The sequence below is a fragment of the Centrocercus urophasianus genome, unplaced genomic scaffold (assembly GCF_019232065.1).
Source record: "Centrocercus urophasianus isolate 14NV4802_14NV808 unplaced genomic scaffold, USGS_Curo_1.0 seq_15, whole genome shotgun sequence".
NCBI lineage: Eukaryota > Metazoa > Chordata > Aves > Galliformes > Phasianidae > Centrocercus > Centrocercus urophasianus.
This window is the reverse complement of record NW_024884697.1, coordinates 459,100-476,561: the sequence shown is the minus strand read 5'-3', so window position 1 is coordinate 476,561 and position 17,462 is coordinate 459,100. Positions and strand designations below refer to the sequence as shown.

The window sequence follows — 17,462 nt, the reverse complement described above, 5'->3', positions numbered from 1 at the left end:
GGCAAGCAGCTATGGGCTCAGTGGAAGACGAGAGCAGGAGACAAGTGCTGGCTCAATTCTCCAGCACCCACTTCCCAAATTAGACAGTTGGACCTGGGAAAAAATGGACATAAAATTATTTGCTTTGCTACTTTTGGACCATCACTGCCCTGCTTCCTCCCCTACTAACCTCACTGATACAGGCTGGTAGAGGCTTGATGTAAGAACTACTGTGAATCCAGCAGCAACACCTTTTTATTTTTACTTTTTACAAGTATTTTTTGGATGCAGATGGTGAAGAGTTGGCTTGGATTGACCAAAGGGATCCTTATTCCTTTGCTGAATGCCCACGTCCATGTCTAAAAATACTTTACTGAGGCACTGCATTGCATCCCGGCAGCAGCTGGCTGCCCTGCTAGCTCTGCCTGCTCCCTCAGGAGCTTGTCTAATTGAATATGCTGCATAATATGCTGCTAATTTGGCAGCTGTCAAACTGAATTACAATTTTTTTTTTTTAACAGTAGAGCAGTGGGGGTGAGAGAAGTTGTTGCGTGGTGTGATTACACCAACTGACCATGTTCCTCTTTGCATCCCTCAACTAAGGGAGAGCCAAAAAAGGGTTTGATGAAGGCCCGTTTAGGTCCTTCCTTGATCTCACCTCACACACATTCAACAGCTCCAGCTCTTCCAACAGTGTTCCTAGTCACTGTTTCCACTTTGCTCTATTTGCAAACCCAACTCAGGTGCCCATTCCATTGGAGCTGGAGCTTAAGCAAATGCTTCTTGCTACCCACTGTAGTCTCTGCAGTAAATCTTGCTTCTTAGACATACCCTTTTGGTAACCCTCCTGAAATATTTCAAGCTTCTGAGATATTTGTTCTGTCTCCTGGAGGGTAGAGAGAGAAGAGCCCTTGTTGCTGAGCCTGAATTTCTTTTTTGCTGTGGGGAGGTGGGGGATGCAGCTCCTACATTTTTATCATTCTTGCTTCTCCCCGCTTATACCTCAGAGCAAGTAGAAGCATGAAGGTATAAAACAATGTCCATCAGAGGCACGAGAGCTCCATGGTGAAAAATCCCTTGTGCCAAAGGTACTTCCAGAGATTATATCTTATCTTTGGACCCACGTGGCAATCTTGTGCTTCCCTGCGGGTATCAACATAGAAAACATCCCTGTCCAGGGAGAAAGGAGAGATTTCCTTTGGTTTAAAAGGAGCCTGGAGTGGTTTTTCTTGCATTAATCCCATGTGTTATGGCTTCCTGTAATCAACCATGGAGACCATGAAGGACTGTGCTGCTCTCCTCCCCTACCTTTAACATGGTCTGATAGTGACAGGACAACAGGGAATGGTCTTAAACTAAAAGAGGGGAGATTTAGGTGAAATGTGAGAATCAAAGTCTTTTCTCAGGGGGTGGGGGGCCCTGAAACAGGCTGCATGAAGACGTTCTGGATGACCCATCCCTGGAGGTGCTCAAGGGCATGTTAGACGGGGCCCTGGGCAGCCTGATCAGTAGGGGGTAACCACCCTACGGCAAGGATTGGATCAGGGTGAGCTTTAAGGCTCCTTTCAACCCAGCCATTCTATGATCCTAACGGAAGACATCTCTGCTTTACATAACATTAGTTTTCCTCGTTTTGCTTCAAGGTCACCAGGTCACCAGCCATCACCTCTGTGCTAAGCTTTGGGCAGCTGCCAGCCCAGGGATTATTTCCACCCATGGTGACTCAAAGCAGGGTTAACCCTCTGTCTGGACGCGGAAGACAACATGCATCTTCCCATGGCTGTCCCCTAGCACCTCCTCCATGCCAAATGGGACCGTGTGGCTCTGACAGATGCTCCCACTTTGCCTCCTCTCTCTCAGGCTTTAAAGGGGTAAATTAACATGTATTCCCTGCACTGCTGTCCTTTGGTCATTGCAGGGTCAGCTCATCCATCTTCACAAAGAGCAGAGGGTGAAGGGTAAAGCCAAGTTGATTATAATTGTATGGAAGAGGGAAAATACTAGTAATTACAAAAAATTTCCAGCACGTCTTGGAGAAGGAAGGGGGCCAGAAGAGATCCACAACCTATGCTGGAGGCAAAAATAATGGCTCTATATCCTCCAAGATCTTTTTCTCCCAGGTTTTCCATGTCAATAAATCTCACCTTCGTACTCTCTTGGGTTTCAGCTGCTGATTTATGATTGGTATAATGAACGATGCTGAACAGAAACTAACTGTGTGTCTCCAAGTGATTTACAGAGACATCTTTATCCCTCTCCTTCCCTTCTCACTTAATTTAGTATCGGGAGTAAGTTTTTTACACTTAGGAAGTGACAGAGATCTCATGGAGGTTCCCAAAGGAGTTCAAGAGTTTCCCTCTCACTTAATAAAAAAAAAATCCCTTGTTTTTCTCCATCCCACCGTGGTGAACCATGGTGAGGACAGATTGAAAGCATTAATAAACGCAAACCTGAATTTAATGAAAGGTAAAGATTTGAAACAGAAGTGTTGAGTTGATGAAAGCAGTGCCCAGCCAATGAGGATTTAGTAAATGAAGGAGTCTGAGGAAAGATGATTTGTTGAGTTAGAAATGTATACACTTGGTAACTGCTTGGGAGTTGTACACCCATTGATACAGTGAGGTGGGGAGGTTTGAGGGAATAAAACCATGGCAAGTAAAGCAGTGCAGCATGGACAAGATTCCCAGGAGCCTGAAGCAACCAATGGGTCTATTTTGGGGTCTTCAAATCCTGCTGGTGTCCTCAGCTCCAATTGAGTTGGGGTTCCAGCTCTCATCCAGATCTGAGCCACGGCCCCAAGTCCAGAACATGGGCACCTCAGCTGCCCAACTCTGCAGGTGCAGACTTGGCTGCCCAACTCACCCACCGGAGTGCAATTAGGACTGTTAGTGGATATCAGTTATTATAAGTGCAATTAAATAGGAGCCTTCCCCATAGCCCCTTTTCTCTTTCCTGCCATCTTCCTCTTCCTGCACTCAGCCCAGATCTCACTTAATTTCCCCCATCAGTAGGAACCAAGGCTAAAAGGGATGGACACAAGGGGACAAGGCAGGTGGTCGCGATTTAGGGCTGCAGAGGAGGAAAACAGCCACCCCACCATACTGTAGGCACCACAGATGTGCAGCTCGTTATTGTTTTAGCTGCGTTTCCCTTGTGCAAGATGGAAGTGCCCAAAGTGGATGCCCAGTTCCTGGAGGTGCTCAAGGGCAGGTTGGACGGGGCGCTGGGCAACCTGATCTGATGGGTGGTAAGACCATGGTGGGGGGTTGGAAGCGGATGAACTTTAAGGTCCCTTTCCAACCTAAGCCATTCTCTGGTAAGTGAAGGTGAGGGTAGTTGACCCACAAGTCTATCACGGTAAGCCCATGGGCACTGAGCAGGCAAACGGGGCAGATACACAACTGGGGCTGTGCTGATGGACTCATCTATAAATCACGGCACAACCAAGTCCTACAGCACACTTTGCCACAGGACATCTTGTTGCTGGCATTGTTCCATTAACCATGGCATAACCACTGGCTCGGGAACATCCCAACTGTGTCCTTGCTGCAGGGAGATGGATTAGGGAAAAGGGTCCTTTATTGGGCTTTTCCTTCCAGCAGCGTTGCCAAGAAAAACTCATCTTCTGCTGTGTGCCAGCGGCAGGAAAAGGAGATAAGGCTGAGTTCTTCCCTTGAAGCTCAGCAAGACTGAATCATTCCTACCTTTCCTCATATTAAAGGGAGGATAAATTGTGTGTTTTCAGTTCCCCTGTAATTTTCTGATCGCCGCCAGCCGACGGCCAGAAGCAAAATACGCAAGGAGAAACAAAAGGACCCTCATGTTTTGAACAGGAGATATTTATTTTGTTCAACAAAACCAAACCTCAACATCAAAAATGCCCCCAAGCCCAACCAGCCAACCCAAAGGCTGTCAATCCAAAGTGCTGGTCTAAAAGCATCTTGGCTCATCACTTTGCCTGCCTCTGCTAAAAGAAAAACAAAAAAGGGTCCTATCACTCTATCATTTCCACTCCAAACGTAAAACCCAAACAGATCAGTACCCCATTCTGGGTAAGGAGGATTCAAATATTATTTCTGGCTATTGGGGCACTTTTGCAAGGACCTTCCCTTCACCTCACAAACCAGGGGAGCTCTCCCACAGCAGAAAAGGAATCGCTGACACTTCCACAACAATAAATATTTGGAAACACACAGAATCACACAGCAGACAGTTAAAAAAAAAAGTATGGGATAACAATAAAAATATAACCCATGACTGATACCTGGTTTGAGGGAATTACAGCTTAAAAAAAAAAAGGAACCCAAACATTCCCAAATGCACCATCATCACACAGAAATGGGTGACAACATGCAGTTTTCTTGATACAAAGGGCAACAACCTGGGGAGTAGGCTATGTACACTATGTTACAGGCACTCAGGCACCTGCTGAGCTGTTGTTTTGCTAACTCCTCAACCCAGGCTGCAAAAACCACAGCCACGAGCAAGAGCTGAGCTGCACGACATACAGGGAAGCTGCTGGGGAATAGTTTCCACATCCAGAAAATCCTTGGAAATATCCCAGTTCTGATAATACAAAAGGTTTTTTTCTGGCTCAGGAGAAATCAAACTAGGACAAAACCTTCATCTGGTTCTGGCTGGGATGGGGTTAATGCTAACAGTACACCAATGTTTAACCTACTGCTGAGCAGCACAGGGTCGATGCTTTCTCTTTTTCCCCCCCACTCTGCCCTCATTGTGACTAGGCCATGGGCTGGTAATAAGCTGGGGGACAGCCACACAGCTGCTCTCAATAAAAATCAGCAATAGAAAGGAGGGGAAGGAGTTTTGGGATGGCAGCCATTGCTCGGGGAGTGGTTGGTGTTGTTTTAACTGGGAGGCGGTGAGGGATTGTCTTTGCATCATGTTTGTTTTTCCTTCTTCTTCTTTTCTTTGCTTATTAGCAGTACTGACAAGTACTGCAGGTTTTGCTCTTTCTTCTCCCTACACCCAGGGCCGTGTGGTGCTCTGTTGCTGACAGGAGCAACGCACCACAAGCACAGCTCTCGTGCTGAAGGGGCTGTAGATACTGAAGCCAAAAGCCATGAAGATGTTGGTGGAGGGACATCAGATTACTGCTGTCCTCCCTTGGCCAAGCTTGACGTGACCAACTTGACACTACTGGATGCTCTCATGGCTGAATAGGGGGAGCATCGCAATGAAGTAACCACGGTGCTAAAGGAAAATCAAGACAATAAAATCCATGCATGTGCTCCCCTGCTGCTTCAAGACCAAGAAAGACAAGGCTGCTCGTCAACCTTTGATTTGCTCAACCATGAACAGCTCCTAGAACAGTGCTGCTCTTTGCCTTCCTGGAAGACATGCATCCAAAGCTCTTGCAAGTGTTCCCATGTGCTGTGCAAGAGGTGATGGTATGGGACACTGGTCCTGCACCAAGTGGGTGCATAGAAATGTCATGAGTGAAGCTGATCCCCAAGGAGCGGGAGACAGAAAGAAAAGGGGAGGGCTGGGTAAAAAGACAGGAAAACCAGCCCCTTTCCAGCAATAGAAGTAAGTTCAGCTGTTCTGGCCCTTCTGAAATTCCTTGGCAATGTTTTTACCCTGAGGTGTGTAGTGATAGGGCAAGGGGTAGCTGTTTTAAAATAAGAGTTAGATTTGGTGTTAAAAACAAATTCTTCGCTCTGAGGGTGGGGAGGCACTGGAACAGACTGCCCAGAGAGGCCGTGGATCATCCCTCAAAATGCTCAAGACCAGGCTGGATGGGCCTTTAGGCAACCTTTCTGGTGGTGGGGTTCATAAAAGGTCCCTCCCAAGCCAAACTGTTCCATGATTCTACACTGGGATGTCCCAGGCACACAAGTGATTCAGCACAAATCACTGCAGCTGACTGTAGGTAACAAATTCCCCTGTGGCCACGCTTGGGATGATGGAAAAAGGAGGAAGAGGTGGCTGAAAAGTGATCTACACTAAGGACTACCAGAAGCAGGAACCCCTGACACCCTCCACCTCATTAAGTACCAGCGCAGCATCATGATATTAGTGACAGGTAAGTCCCCAAAGCCACTCCCTGGTAGAGAGTCTGGAGAAAGTGGAAGCTATGGGTTGTAACTCGCAGCAAAAGTGGTAGGATCAGGCAACAAGGACAGCCTGGCATTTCCAGTGTAACTAAAAACCTGCTCCATGAACAGCAGTGTCTTGGTGGCTCCCTGGGGCTCAGTCATGCACTACAGTAACCTCACTGTTAAAGGACGGCACCAAACGGGCTCAGGGTTCAGCTCAACAAAGCTGGGAGGATTGCAGAAAAGCACAAGGTTGGGATCCTATTCAAGAGTTGGGTCAGCTTTTAAATTACTTTAAAAGGGTTATTTAAATGTGAAGGAGAAGGTGAAGGGCTGGGGGGCGGGAAAAGGGGGGGGAAGCAAAAGGGGTTGCATAACAAAATGCACCTCTCAAATGTAACCGTATCCTCCCACCACAATCCATTACTCCAGGCAGGTTCCAAGCAGAGGCTCCACGTTTCCCAGGAGCTTGGCACAGCCAACACCTCCCCTGTGTTATAAAAAGGACCCCCTTTAGGGGGATTTCCTGCTGCTCTGCTCTATAAAACAATAAAAAGGTCCATGCAGAGAGTATCCAGCTGCTATTCCTCCTTCGGCCTCTTCCTCCAGCGGGCCAGGAGGGGCCCGAGGCTGTTCCACACCTCTGTGTACATGAGAGTCCCCACGAAGACAAAGGCAGTGCCCAGCCAGTGCCAGGCCGTGAAGGGGTTGCGGAAATAGAGGATGGAGAAGATGAGGCTGACGAACTTGCGCAGCGTCACCACCAGTGTGACAGTGAGGGAGGTGCACTCCGTGGTGAGGATGAAGACGCCCCGAATGCAGACGTATCTTGGTTGGTGGGAGGTTAGGGAGCATCAGAGCTGAAAAGGGAGGTTCTCCTAGCCTCAGGAATGCAAAGGTTTGGGCAATGGATAACCCCAGTTTGGTTATATAGGAATAAACGTCCCTTCCCAGCTCAGCTGTGCACAGCTCTGAACCTCAGGGACGCCTTGGATTCTCAAAATCCCCTTCAGCCTGCTCTATGGGAAAGCAAAACTCCTCCACTACAGGAGCCAGAGCTGATGTGCTAGCAAAAGGTTAATGGCAAACAGGGTTTGCAGCTCTCGCAATGAAGCTAAGGGAAACTAAAATCAGACTTCTCCATCTGTAACTAACAGAAGTTCCCTTTCCTCCTGAAGGAGGCAAAGGAAAGGCAGATAAATGGGTGGTCTCACTGAAGGGCCTGAGCAGCTATAAGGCACATTAACCTGTCAACAGTGAGAAAATTGCTAACTGAATGGCCCCATTTTCCAGGGTACCTTGGCTTCATCAGACTTGCAGATCTTCCCTTGCTGCCTGGGAGATTGCACACAGATATGAGTAACAGTTATCCCTTCTAATGGCTGGCAAAACCACTTTTACCAGCCAGCCTGACCCTGGGGAGGTGGTGGCAGATTTCAGCCATCCTGGAAAACTTCAAAATTCCAGGTTAAATTCCACTCTGTATTTTCCAAGAGTTACACAAACATCAGCTACCAAAATGCAGGGAAGGCACCATCAGCTCAGCATCCCCACTCCATTTCACCTCTCCCATTGTGCTGCTGTCTCCAGAGCTCGTCTCAAGCTGCACACTGGAAGGATACTGAGTGATGACATTCATGAGGAGGTAGAACCACATGATTGGCATGGTCAGCCCAATCACTGGGATCTGGAATGGCTCTGTGGGGAGAAAGGACAAGGAGGTCTCTCAACATCAATTATTTCAAGAAAAAATGTTATCTGCTGTAGGCACACAAAGTGTGGGCCAGAGGGGAGCAAGGCTTGCTAATGCTAAGAGGAGATGCAAGGAGAAAGAACGTCTCTCCTGTCCATGAATGACAAAAGCTTCATCCAGCATTTTCCAGAGGACAGAAAGGTATAAGAACAAGGCTCCACCTATGCAACACTCACCAGACTGGCTGAAGAGAACTGCATGGTGGTAGATGTTTGGAGCCAGGAGGACAAAGCCAGGGAGTGGTAACGCATGCTGGAAAGAAAAGGTAAAGGAAGGCATGATGTTAATAAATCATGTGAATCCACTCCTCATTCTGAAAAATCAGTCTCACACATCTCTGTGGATGCGAGCACACGATTCACTGCTCCATCCTCACAATCAGGAATATTGCCTGTTTTTAACATGCCCTGTGCACCTACAGCAGCAAAAAAACCTCCTCCCTCTAGGAAGCAAAGGGGGAAGATAGGATCGCAGAACAAACAATGGCCTGGTTTGGAAGGGACCTCAAGGATCATGAAGCCCTCTACCACATGCAGGGCCACCAATCTCCACATTTCATAGCAGCCCAGGCTGCCCAGGGCCACATCCAACCTGGCCTTGAACACCTCCAGGGATGGACGGGGCATCACAGCCTCTCTGGGCAGCTGCTCCAGCACCTCACCACTTTCTCTGTGAAGAACTTCCCCCTGATGAAGAAGGATCTACTACAGCCCAGGCATACAGACTGTGAATTCCACCATGCAAAGCACTGTTGTAGAGAAGTCACCAATCTGCTGCTGAGCAGGGGAAATTCAGGAAGCCAAGCCTCCCCTCTTTTTAAAATTCACCACATGGGCTGCACCTCCAAAGGAATCTTTTGGGTTCTGAGGACTACACACAGTTGAAACCACCATCATTTGAAGTAGCTCACAGGGCTGCCTGTATGGATCTGAGTGCTGGATGGAGGGAGGGAAAGGGTGTCTGAATAGCTCTCTGTGCCCAGTGAAAAAAAAAAAAACAGAAAAGATGCAGTGACTCACGTTGTAAAAAAGGGCCTCTTTGGAGTGCTTCCCAAACTGCTTGTACAGTGTCTCCTGGAAAATTCCCATTCTTGCAGACATGAGGAGGGCGAAGGTGAGTGCAGCAATACCTGGAAGAGAAGCACAGCCTGGAAGCATTGCTTAAGCATGGCTCAGCTCAAGTCAACCAGCCTAAGGACTCCTGTGATTTGGCTTGCAGTGAGAGAAAAGACTGAGAGAAGACAGAACTCCCAGACTTGGCAAGATGGGCAGAAAACTATTAGTGGTCCTTGGAACAGAGGTATCTTATTTGCAAAGCTTGAGATGCCAAGACAGTCCTGAATATATCTTAAAAGCAGGGACACAGCGCTGGAAAACAGAGTTGGTGGAATATGCAGTTACTTGTAACTGTGGATGAAATATCAATCTCAGGTTCCCTGAAAAGCCATCAGTAAATATAGGCTGGAATGTATAAAACAACTGCCAGACTGTAAAATGTCCTCCATGAAGCACTGTGCTGAGTAAAAACTTGAACTGGCAACTGCCCCTCTTCCTCACTGCTGCATAGCTCACAGCCTCAGCTACAACAGGCAGGGAGGAATCAAGAAGGTACCTGCAACCATGCCTGACTGTAGTCTCATTCTCTCACTAGACTACTACCCTGCAACTATCCTTCAGGTGCTGTATTTGACTTGTTGGCCAAACGAAAAGCACCTCCTTGCACAAAGCTCCTAATGAATGCCACAAACTCCCACTCTTTGCAAATCAACATCTACTGGAAGCTTAATGTTAACAACACCAGCACATGGACTCCCACCACAGTCTGCTCTGCCCAACCCATGTGTCCAAGTTTGAGACCTCAAAGAGCTGAGCCTTGCCTGCATCTCAGCAGGGGTGGCTGGAGATGTGCTCACATACCTAGCAGCCACCACAAGAAAACATGGAGTCCATCCTCTTCATTCAAGCTGGAGTCGGATGCCTGGTGGAGGAAGACACAGCAGTCATCATGAGCTCTGCATTCCTTCAGCCTGTCTCTACCTCATTCCTGGCTTGTGTTATGCTTCAAGCAAGCCCATAAAGAAAAGAATGCTCACTCCAGAGTTGCTTCTTCAGCTAAATGGAAGTGACAGCAACTACAGCACATTTCCACTCTGCTTTGAGGAACAAACCAGATTCCAGTTAAAAGTATAAATGTCTGATCAAGAAAGGCATTTTTCTTACAGAAATGGCCTGGCTTGGCCAAAGACTGAACTCTTCAACAATAAAAATAACCAGTGCTGCTTAGAAAGCTCTCAGATGGCCCACTGGCAGTCTCTTCTGTCCACATGTCACAGTGGACATAGAGGAAACAACAAGGGCTCTGGCCAAGTCCCAGTGAGGTGCTACAACTGGCTTATGGTCAAGGCACTGAGGGAACCAGATCTGTCCATGCTGTTAGCTGATGGTAAAACACTTGGTGGCATGATTTATCTGAACTCCTCTGCTATGGTTTAGGGCAAATTAGATTACACATTATATTTCTGTAACTCTGCACACCATATGTCATTCCTTCCAAAACCCCACACCCATTAAAAGATAATCTGGATTAATACAGAGCAAGGCTGTAAAGCACAGACCTTCCTCAGACCCTGAGAGGATAAGTAGCTATGAAATGATGGCATTCTTTGTGCTTGACAGCTATCCAGTCTCTTAGAGCTGGATGAAGTGAAACAGGTTTTCACTTGACTGTCACTTTATACCAGTCTTCTGTCTTCAGCTGACAAGATCAGGCTGTGAATGCTGACCCAAATAAAGCCCAAACTGGTGCTACCCGTGGATTTTCTTCACTCCCTCCTGTTCTCCAAGCATATGTATTTCATTTCAAGGGTCAGAGAAAGTCATGTTGGATGAGAACAGATTTGGAAAACTGTGAATCCTGACAGACTCTTCCAGGATAAAGAGAGAAAAGAAATAAAATGGCTCATTTTTGTTAAAGATTTTCTTGCTCCTGACTGTAACACATTGCAGTAAGGGCAAGAGAAAATAGCTCCTAGCTGTGACCTGTGTGGCAAAAAAAAATAATGGATGATTCTCAACAAAAAGCAACCTGAGTAACACAGGGTAAGGCATCTATAATTAAGCTATATGCAGGTGTTTTCCTTCCCTCTGGCCCACTGAAAAATGAGAAACAAATCATTTCAGGGAGCAGATCTAGGAGACATCTTGCCTCTCTATGAACACTCAGGCAAAGGGAATTACTGATCAAGGTGCCCAGGGCAGCTCCTCCTGTCAAAAAGTTTCACAGCTGTGACTTCAGGCCCCTTGCAATCCTTACCACTTGCTTTGCAGACATGAAAGTGCAGGTAAAGATCCCCATGGAAACCAGGGCTATGGACGTGTATTTCGACAAACTGTATCTGCACAGGAGAGAAGAGAAATGCCAGTGATCAGCTCAGATTTACAAGGTTCATCTATTTCTCCTTTGCTTTGTATTTGGTTCTGTTACACTGTTACGGACTTGGCACCATGGGAACAAACACTTTACCTAATGCTGGACATGGCTGGGAACAGAAGGTCAACTTACTGAGCAGAGAGGCAGAGTTCATAGAAAACAAGAAGCCTGGACACATTGGTGTGTTATCAACAGTGAAAGCCAAAACACAGAACTCTTATGAGCTGCTGTGATGAAAGTTAACTCTGTCCCAGCCAGAGTCAGTATACCAAGTAGAAGAGAAGTAAATACGAGATGGAATAGGAAAGAAAAGAGCTAACAGTGGTTTGCAGCCATATTTAAAAACTCTCATCCAGTCTACACTTGCCTTAATTGAAGGAGTGAGGGGCAGTGAGAGTGTTGAAAAGGACCTTTAGTCCAGGCAGACCCTGTGCCTCATCTTCACTATCAGTAAAACAAGGCTATTTATGAGGAAAGGGGAAGGCATTTAACATCAGTCAGGATCAAGCCAGTGGCAGTGCATTGCATGATGGTGTAAGATGGTAAGAAAAGTGCTTGTGATTTACCTTTTTTTCAAAATGATGATACCTAGAGCCATGCTTGCTATGAGAGAGCCCTGGGGAAAGGAAAAGACAGAAAGAAAAAAACAAAACAGAAGGTCAGCATGATAGAATTCCTTGTGCTCAGACAAATAACCTTGAGCTCAGTACAACTACCATGAAAGCATCAAGTGAAATGGAAGAACGGGATCAGGGAGTCTGACAGGATAAAGGGAGTCTCACTTCAACTATCAGAAAGGGAGAAATCAAGCCAAATGTTTTGGGAACAAGGATGCAAACAGGCTCTTAAGGTCTCCTGGCCCATGGACCTTCCCTTTTTTTGCCCACTCCCAACATTCAATGTGCTACAGAGCAGCACGTAGCCAAACCACTGTGTTTTTAATTGGGAACAGGAGTGCAGCTGCAGAGATTGGCTGCAGGGCTGCAATACACAAATCTCTCATGGTTAATGCAGGACAGGGCTCCTACAGCACTGTCTGTTTTTCTTCTTTTTAATGCCCCTTGACTGCACCTATCTCAATGCTGTGAAGATGCTATAAAGCTATGAAGCTTTATGCTATAAGTTGTGGAAGAAAAGCCTCCACCCAGCAGATGTGCCCAGCAGATTCTGTTATTCCCAGCAACCAGGGCTCTATTTTCTTTGGTTTTAATAGGTATTTTTAGCCAGACACTCACGTGCAAACACTTAAGTGAAGATGCATTTTAATAGCACCTTCCAGAGCAGAGGCCCAGGGAGGAACACATGGCCAAATGCGTCCTCTCTGACCCAAGGCATTGAACAAAGGCACCTACTGTGGAACATGAACCATTTTGCTTAACTAGGAGGTGGAAAGGAAAGCGGAGTTCCTCTGGCCAGCAACTGAGCACATGTAAGTCTGACAGACAGAGCCTGGGTTTGGTTTTGTCACTCTTACTTCCTCATCAGCTCAGGAAAGATGAAGTATGCTCCAGCTTCAGTTTCTTCATCTGTCTAGGGACATCTAATGGTTAAAATTATGAAAATAAGACTTAGAGCTGAGCTATCACAGCAAGGCTGCTCTCCCCACAATTAAGCTGGAATTGTTTTTGCTCAGGATTTTGTTGTCCTCAGGAAAGAAAAAATCGTGGAAGAACAGATGCACCAGAGAGAGCGTTTGCAGAGATGATGGGGAGAGATGTCACAGGAGGTAGGAAAGGACAGCATGGCTGTACTCACCGATCTGAAGATCATGTGCAGTGGCATGGCAATATTTAAGTTCAAAGCATAGTTATTCACCACACTGACAGTGAAGAACATGGCCACCATGATGAGGTAATACCTGGAACACGAACACAAAGTGGTGGTCAGCAAAATCAGCCCATGGCTGAGCACGCTGGGACACACCTTGAGAAGAGACAAGTGGTACAAAGAGAGGCCTGGAGCTGAGCAGGAAACCACATAACTCTTGGTCTGTGACAAGGACAAAGAGATCAGTACAATTTGGATGCAGCAAGAAAGTGAAATTGGAAGTGGGCTGATCTACACCAGCTCCCTTTTGCCAACTGCAGAAGCAAAGGGGAACTGAGGATACCCCAGCTGGAATCTCTTAGCATGGACTTCCTCCAGACCCCTTTCACCTAAGGACTGTGGTTTAAGACAGGGGCTTAATTTGAGGAATTTGATTTCTGTCTGCAGGCATCACTACCCTGAACAAAAGAAGAAATCATTCAAACCTAGGCTGAACACTTCCATGGTCCCACACCTATCCTAGGGAGCTCCTTGCTGTCATGCAGCCATGAATTTGCATTTAGCAGGAGGATCTCTATCCCAAGTGCTGAGCACAGCATTCTGCTGCAGGCGAGGCAGTGTGCTAAGGAACCCCACAAAAGTTCCCCATGTCACATCAACTACAGAGTGCCAGAGAGGAGAGCATGAACACGCCAGGCTAAACCTGGGACAAATTAAACCCTGAGGCAGAAAAGTGAAAGTGAATCCAGCTAGATTTCCAGTAAAGCTCTCCCTTCCACATCCACTGCACGAAGCCCCAGAGAGACAGTGAGCTCTTCAACCACAAAAGATTCTTAAATGTGCAAAATATTGCCCTGTTTCTCAGACAGGTGCATATCTGACAGCGATTTCCTATTAAATATTCTTGATAAAAAAGGAGTTTGTATTTTACCAGGCATGACAGGTTCTCAATGAGGCTTTGCAAATGCTGCAGAATGGATAGGATTTGGACAGGATACACAGATAAGCCATTTTATTAAACACTTCTTGAGATAATCTAGCCAGTCAATTTGCAACAGGTGAAAACATTCAGGCCCACTGTACCTCATTGGTATGGCTGGCCGCTTCCTCCCAAAGTTGGCTTCGAAGATAAAGCCTTCCACTGCAATAAATAGGAACTGGGAGAATGTCACTATGTTCCCACATCCTGGAAACTGCCTGCAGGTGTGGAGAAGAAAGACAAGCATAAGAGCAATGTCACAGAGCACAGTGAACTGGGCTGTAATAAAATCTGGCTAGCAGCTCGCAATCTCACAGCGAACATCAACCTGGAGGGACTCCACTGTTTTATCTGCCCAGATTCTCATGTTGCTTTTGTTAAATGCTTCCCTGCAGGCACTGACTCACTTGTTTCCCTTCCATTTCCAAAGATGAAGGAAGCAGCCATTCCCTTCATGGCGGACACAGTGAAATAGGCCAGAAAGTGAAAGAAGAAATTGCTCTGATCTGGATCTCCATAGTGCCCCACCATGGCATAGGGTGCGAATGCACGACATCGAGCACTGACGTAACCATAGCGAAGCAGGGACTCCATTCTCATGGGGAAGTGGTTTTGACAGGGCTCTCTCACTCCATTCACGCTGCTGTGTGTGCTACAGGCCAAGTGAAACGATGACTATGATTGCAAGAAGGCAGCAGGATTTCTCATAACCCCTATTTCCACCATGGGAAGGAAGAGCTGAGGTGAGGCTCATGTCAGCACAGCAAGGCTTTATGGCCTTGGTTCTGCGTGTACCCCATCCCCACAACACACAAACATCAGATTGGAGCTGCTTTTAACTCGCTCAGCAAACTTCAGCTTCCTGCCCTGCTGCATTTGCTGTAGGCAAGGAGCCTACAACAGCTCATCACTGGAACCCAAAAAGGTGTCAGCACTAAATGCCACAGGACAGACAGCAAGACAGCGAGTTTGCTAGTGCAATGTTGCTTTCCACTGAAGTTTTCAACCACCACAAGGTACTGAAAGGCACAAAATGGGGTCTGACCTCAAAGAAGAGACCCTGGTAGCTAAAGCACCCCTGGTGGGTGTGCCTGCTGCAGGCTCTGCCTTATTCCTAAGAAGTTTACATGGAACAAGAGATTTCCCAGCAGGTACACTGTCAGCTGTTGAGAGGCTATGAGATGTCAGATGATCAGAAAGCTTGTTGTTATTTGCAGCAGGAGACACAGGGAGGACTTCTCTTCCTCTGCTGCAAGACAGAAGCTGAGGCCAAGGACTTAATGGAGGCAACGCATGCTGCCAAGTCCCTGCTGCACCAGCAGGCAGCTTGCTCATGTAAACACCCTACCACCAAACAGCTCCTGGAAAGGCCATCTTCTCCCTGTATGTTTCATGGCACCAGCCTGAGTGCCACCCCTCTACCCACCTGCCAACTTCCACGTTTTTTAAAGATCAATAGTCCACAGAACTCCAATCCCTGCTGTCCAGCATGGTTAAAAGGTTCAGAAGTTACGTGATGGAATAGAAAGCAGAGTGAACCTGAGACCAGAAGCCAGGTTGCATGGGGGAAAAGAAGAGAAACTGAATCACAAAGGCCAGGCTCAGGATTATAAACCATGCCTCTGCAGGAAAACATAAAGCAAGAGTAAACCTGGACTGAAAACAAGCCAAGACTGTTCTCAAACACTAGCTTTTCTTTCCTCCCAATTCACAGATCCTTGCATCCAGCTGCTAGCTGTACATATCACCTTACATTACCAATACAACGTTGGCAGAGGGTTATGTGTTGACAGATAATAAAAAGGCAAACAAACAAAAAAAAGACCTCCAAAATAAACAAACCCAGGCTGTATCCACCCAGATGCTTGACTCACAATCCTAGCACACTGATAGACTTAAAAGAAACAGCAAGTAGTCTGAGTGTGTCAACCAAATAAATTCTTCAGCTGTAGGCAACTGATTGAGAGACCTTCAGAAGCAAAGCACTGTCTATCTATGATGCTTCCTAGGATTGAACTGCCCGGGCTATCAGCATCTAGCAGCCTCAGCAGATAGTGGATGACAAGGGGAGAAACCCTGTTGAGGTCTAACAAGCAGTGCTTCAAACATCTTTACAGGGAAGACACCTCCCAAGGACACGACTTCAGAAGGTCACACGCATATCATGGGCTTTCTAAGCAAGCCTGGCTCAAGGACAGTCCCACAGCATCAACGAGGAAAGGATGCCAGCAGAAAAGGCTCTGAATGCAGGAGATGGGAAGAACTAAAGTGTTTCTTGCTCTACTCAAGCCCCTTTTCTTCAGACAGCAGATTGCTTAACATGCTCTTGAAAACATCCAACAAGGAGTTTCCCTGCCCTCCCTCCTAGGGACCCACTTCAATACACCAAGAAGGAGCAAACCTGTTTGTTTGGCCTGCTTTACATCACTTTCATAGCAACTGAAGCCCATTATTTCTTGCCCTGTCTCCTCTTCTCCACAGCCATTTTCCGTGCATTTTAAGTCTTCTGTCTGTCCTTCAGCATCTTTAGACTAAGCAGTCCTCGTTCCTTTACTCTTTCCACATGGATCCCAAGCAAATTTCTTTCAGTCACCTCTGTCATTCCCCACTAGACTCTGGTTACTGCATTTTTCTGTTGTTCAGCTCCAAGATCTCCTTTGTTATAGGCATGTTCATTTTCAAGGCCTCTTCCCTTCAGACAACAGCAAGACCCAAAGAAACAAGCAGTACTGCCCCAGTTTGGGGACTGAAGGTGAACAGAAGGGAGGACACAGGAACTGGACTATTGGGAACAGGGGAATTTCTACAGTGGATATGAGGCAAGGCTCAAGAGCTTACTTGTAAAAAGCTCCTTTTCTTAGATATATTTGAGCAGCCTTTGAGCAGGGCCAAATGGCTGGAGGAAACAGAAGTCTGGTGACAAGCAAATGGAAAAACCCCAATCCCAAGCTCTTTTTATCTTGGAGGGTGGGGAGAAAGGGTCATTCCTTCTCCCTCAGTGATGCTGTAGCACAGATTAGAGCAACCCTCAAGAGGAAGGGCACATTTTGTTATGTAAGGTCTCTCCCTCCAAGAACTGCTTCTTGATTTATCCAGTGATTGCTGAGTGATTGTGCAACCTTGTGTTACTGGTCTTCCACTTCGAAGCAATTAATTACTACTGGGTTAATTTTCCCACTCCCTTTTCTCTAATAGTCAGAGACAATGATGGGTGGGGAGGAAGTGAGGACAGGCTTTAAGGCTTATTATTTCTAAAGCATGGGCACTTTTATAGTGCACACAGCCAACAGTCAGTCAGGGAATGCCACTCCATGCTGACTAAGTATGAAGGTAGACACACAGCCAATTCAATCCCTATTTTTTCCAGTCAGATCTAGTACTTTTGCTGGCAGACTTGACCTGGAAACCAAACCAACAGACCATCGCTTCCTCCAAGCTGCAGCAGCCTACCTCCATCAGGGTGAGGAAGGCGATGCAGAGCTCAGATGGATCCCAA

General features: G+C 46.8%; 1 protein-coding gene across 1 annotated transcript in view; it reads right to left on the bottom strand.

The window, feature by feature from the left end:
* Nucleotides 1-3,797: 3,797 nt before the first annotated feature.
* Nucleotides 3,798-17,462, bottom strand: part of SLC35B4 (solute carrier family 35 member B4) — a 14,302-nt gene continuing 637 nt past the window's right edge. The window contains exons 2-10 of the mRNA XM_042816111.1: nucleotides 14,071-14,184; nucleotides 12,976-13,078; nucleotides 11,787-11,836; nucleotides 11,104-11,185; nucleotides 9,708-9,768; nucleotides 8,811-8,920; nucleotides 7,968-8,043; nucleotides 7,661-7,736; nucleotides 3,798-6,866 (exon numbers count right to left, since the gene is read on the bottom strand). Of these exons, the coding sequence (XP_042672045.1) occupies nucleotides 6,620-6,866; nucleotides 7,661-7,736; nucleotides 7,968-8,043; nucleotides 8,811-8,920; nucleotides 9,708-9,768; nucleotides 11,104-11,185; nucleotides 11,787-11,836; nucleotides 12,976-13,078; nucleotides 14,071-14,184 (919 nt within the window). The 3' untranslated portion in view covers nucleotides 3,798-6,619. The remainder of the gene's footprint in view (nucleotides 6,867-7,660; nucleotides 7,737-7,967; nucleotides 8,044-8,810; nucleotides 8,921-9,707; nucleotides 9,769-11,103; nucleotides 11,186-11,786; nucleotides 11,837-12,975; nucleotides 13,079-14,070; nucleotides 14,185-17,462) is intronic.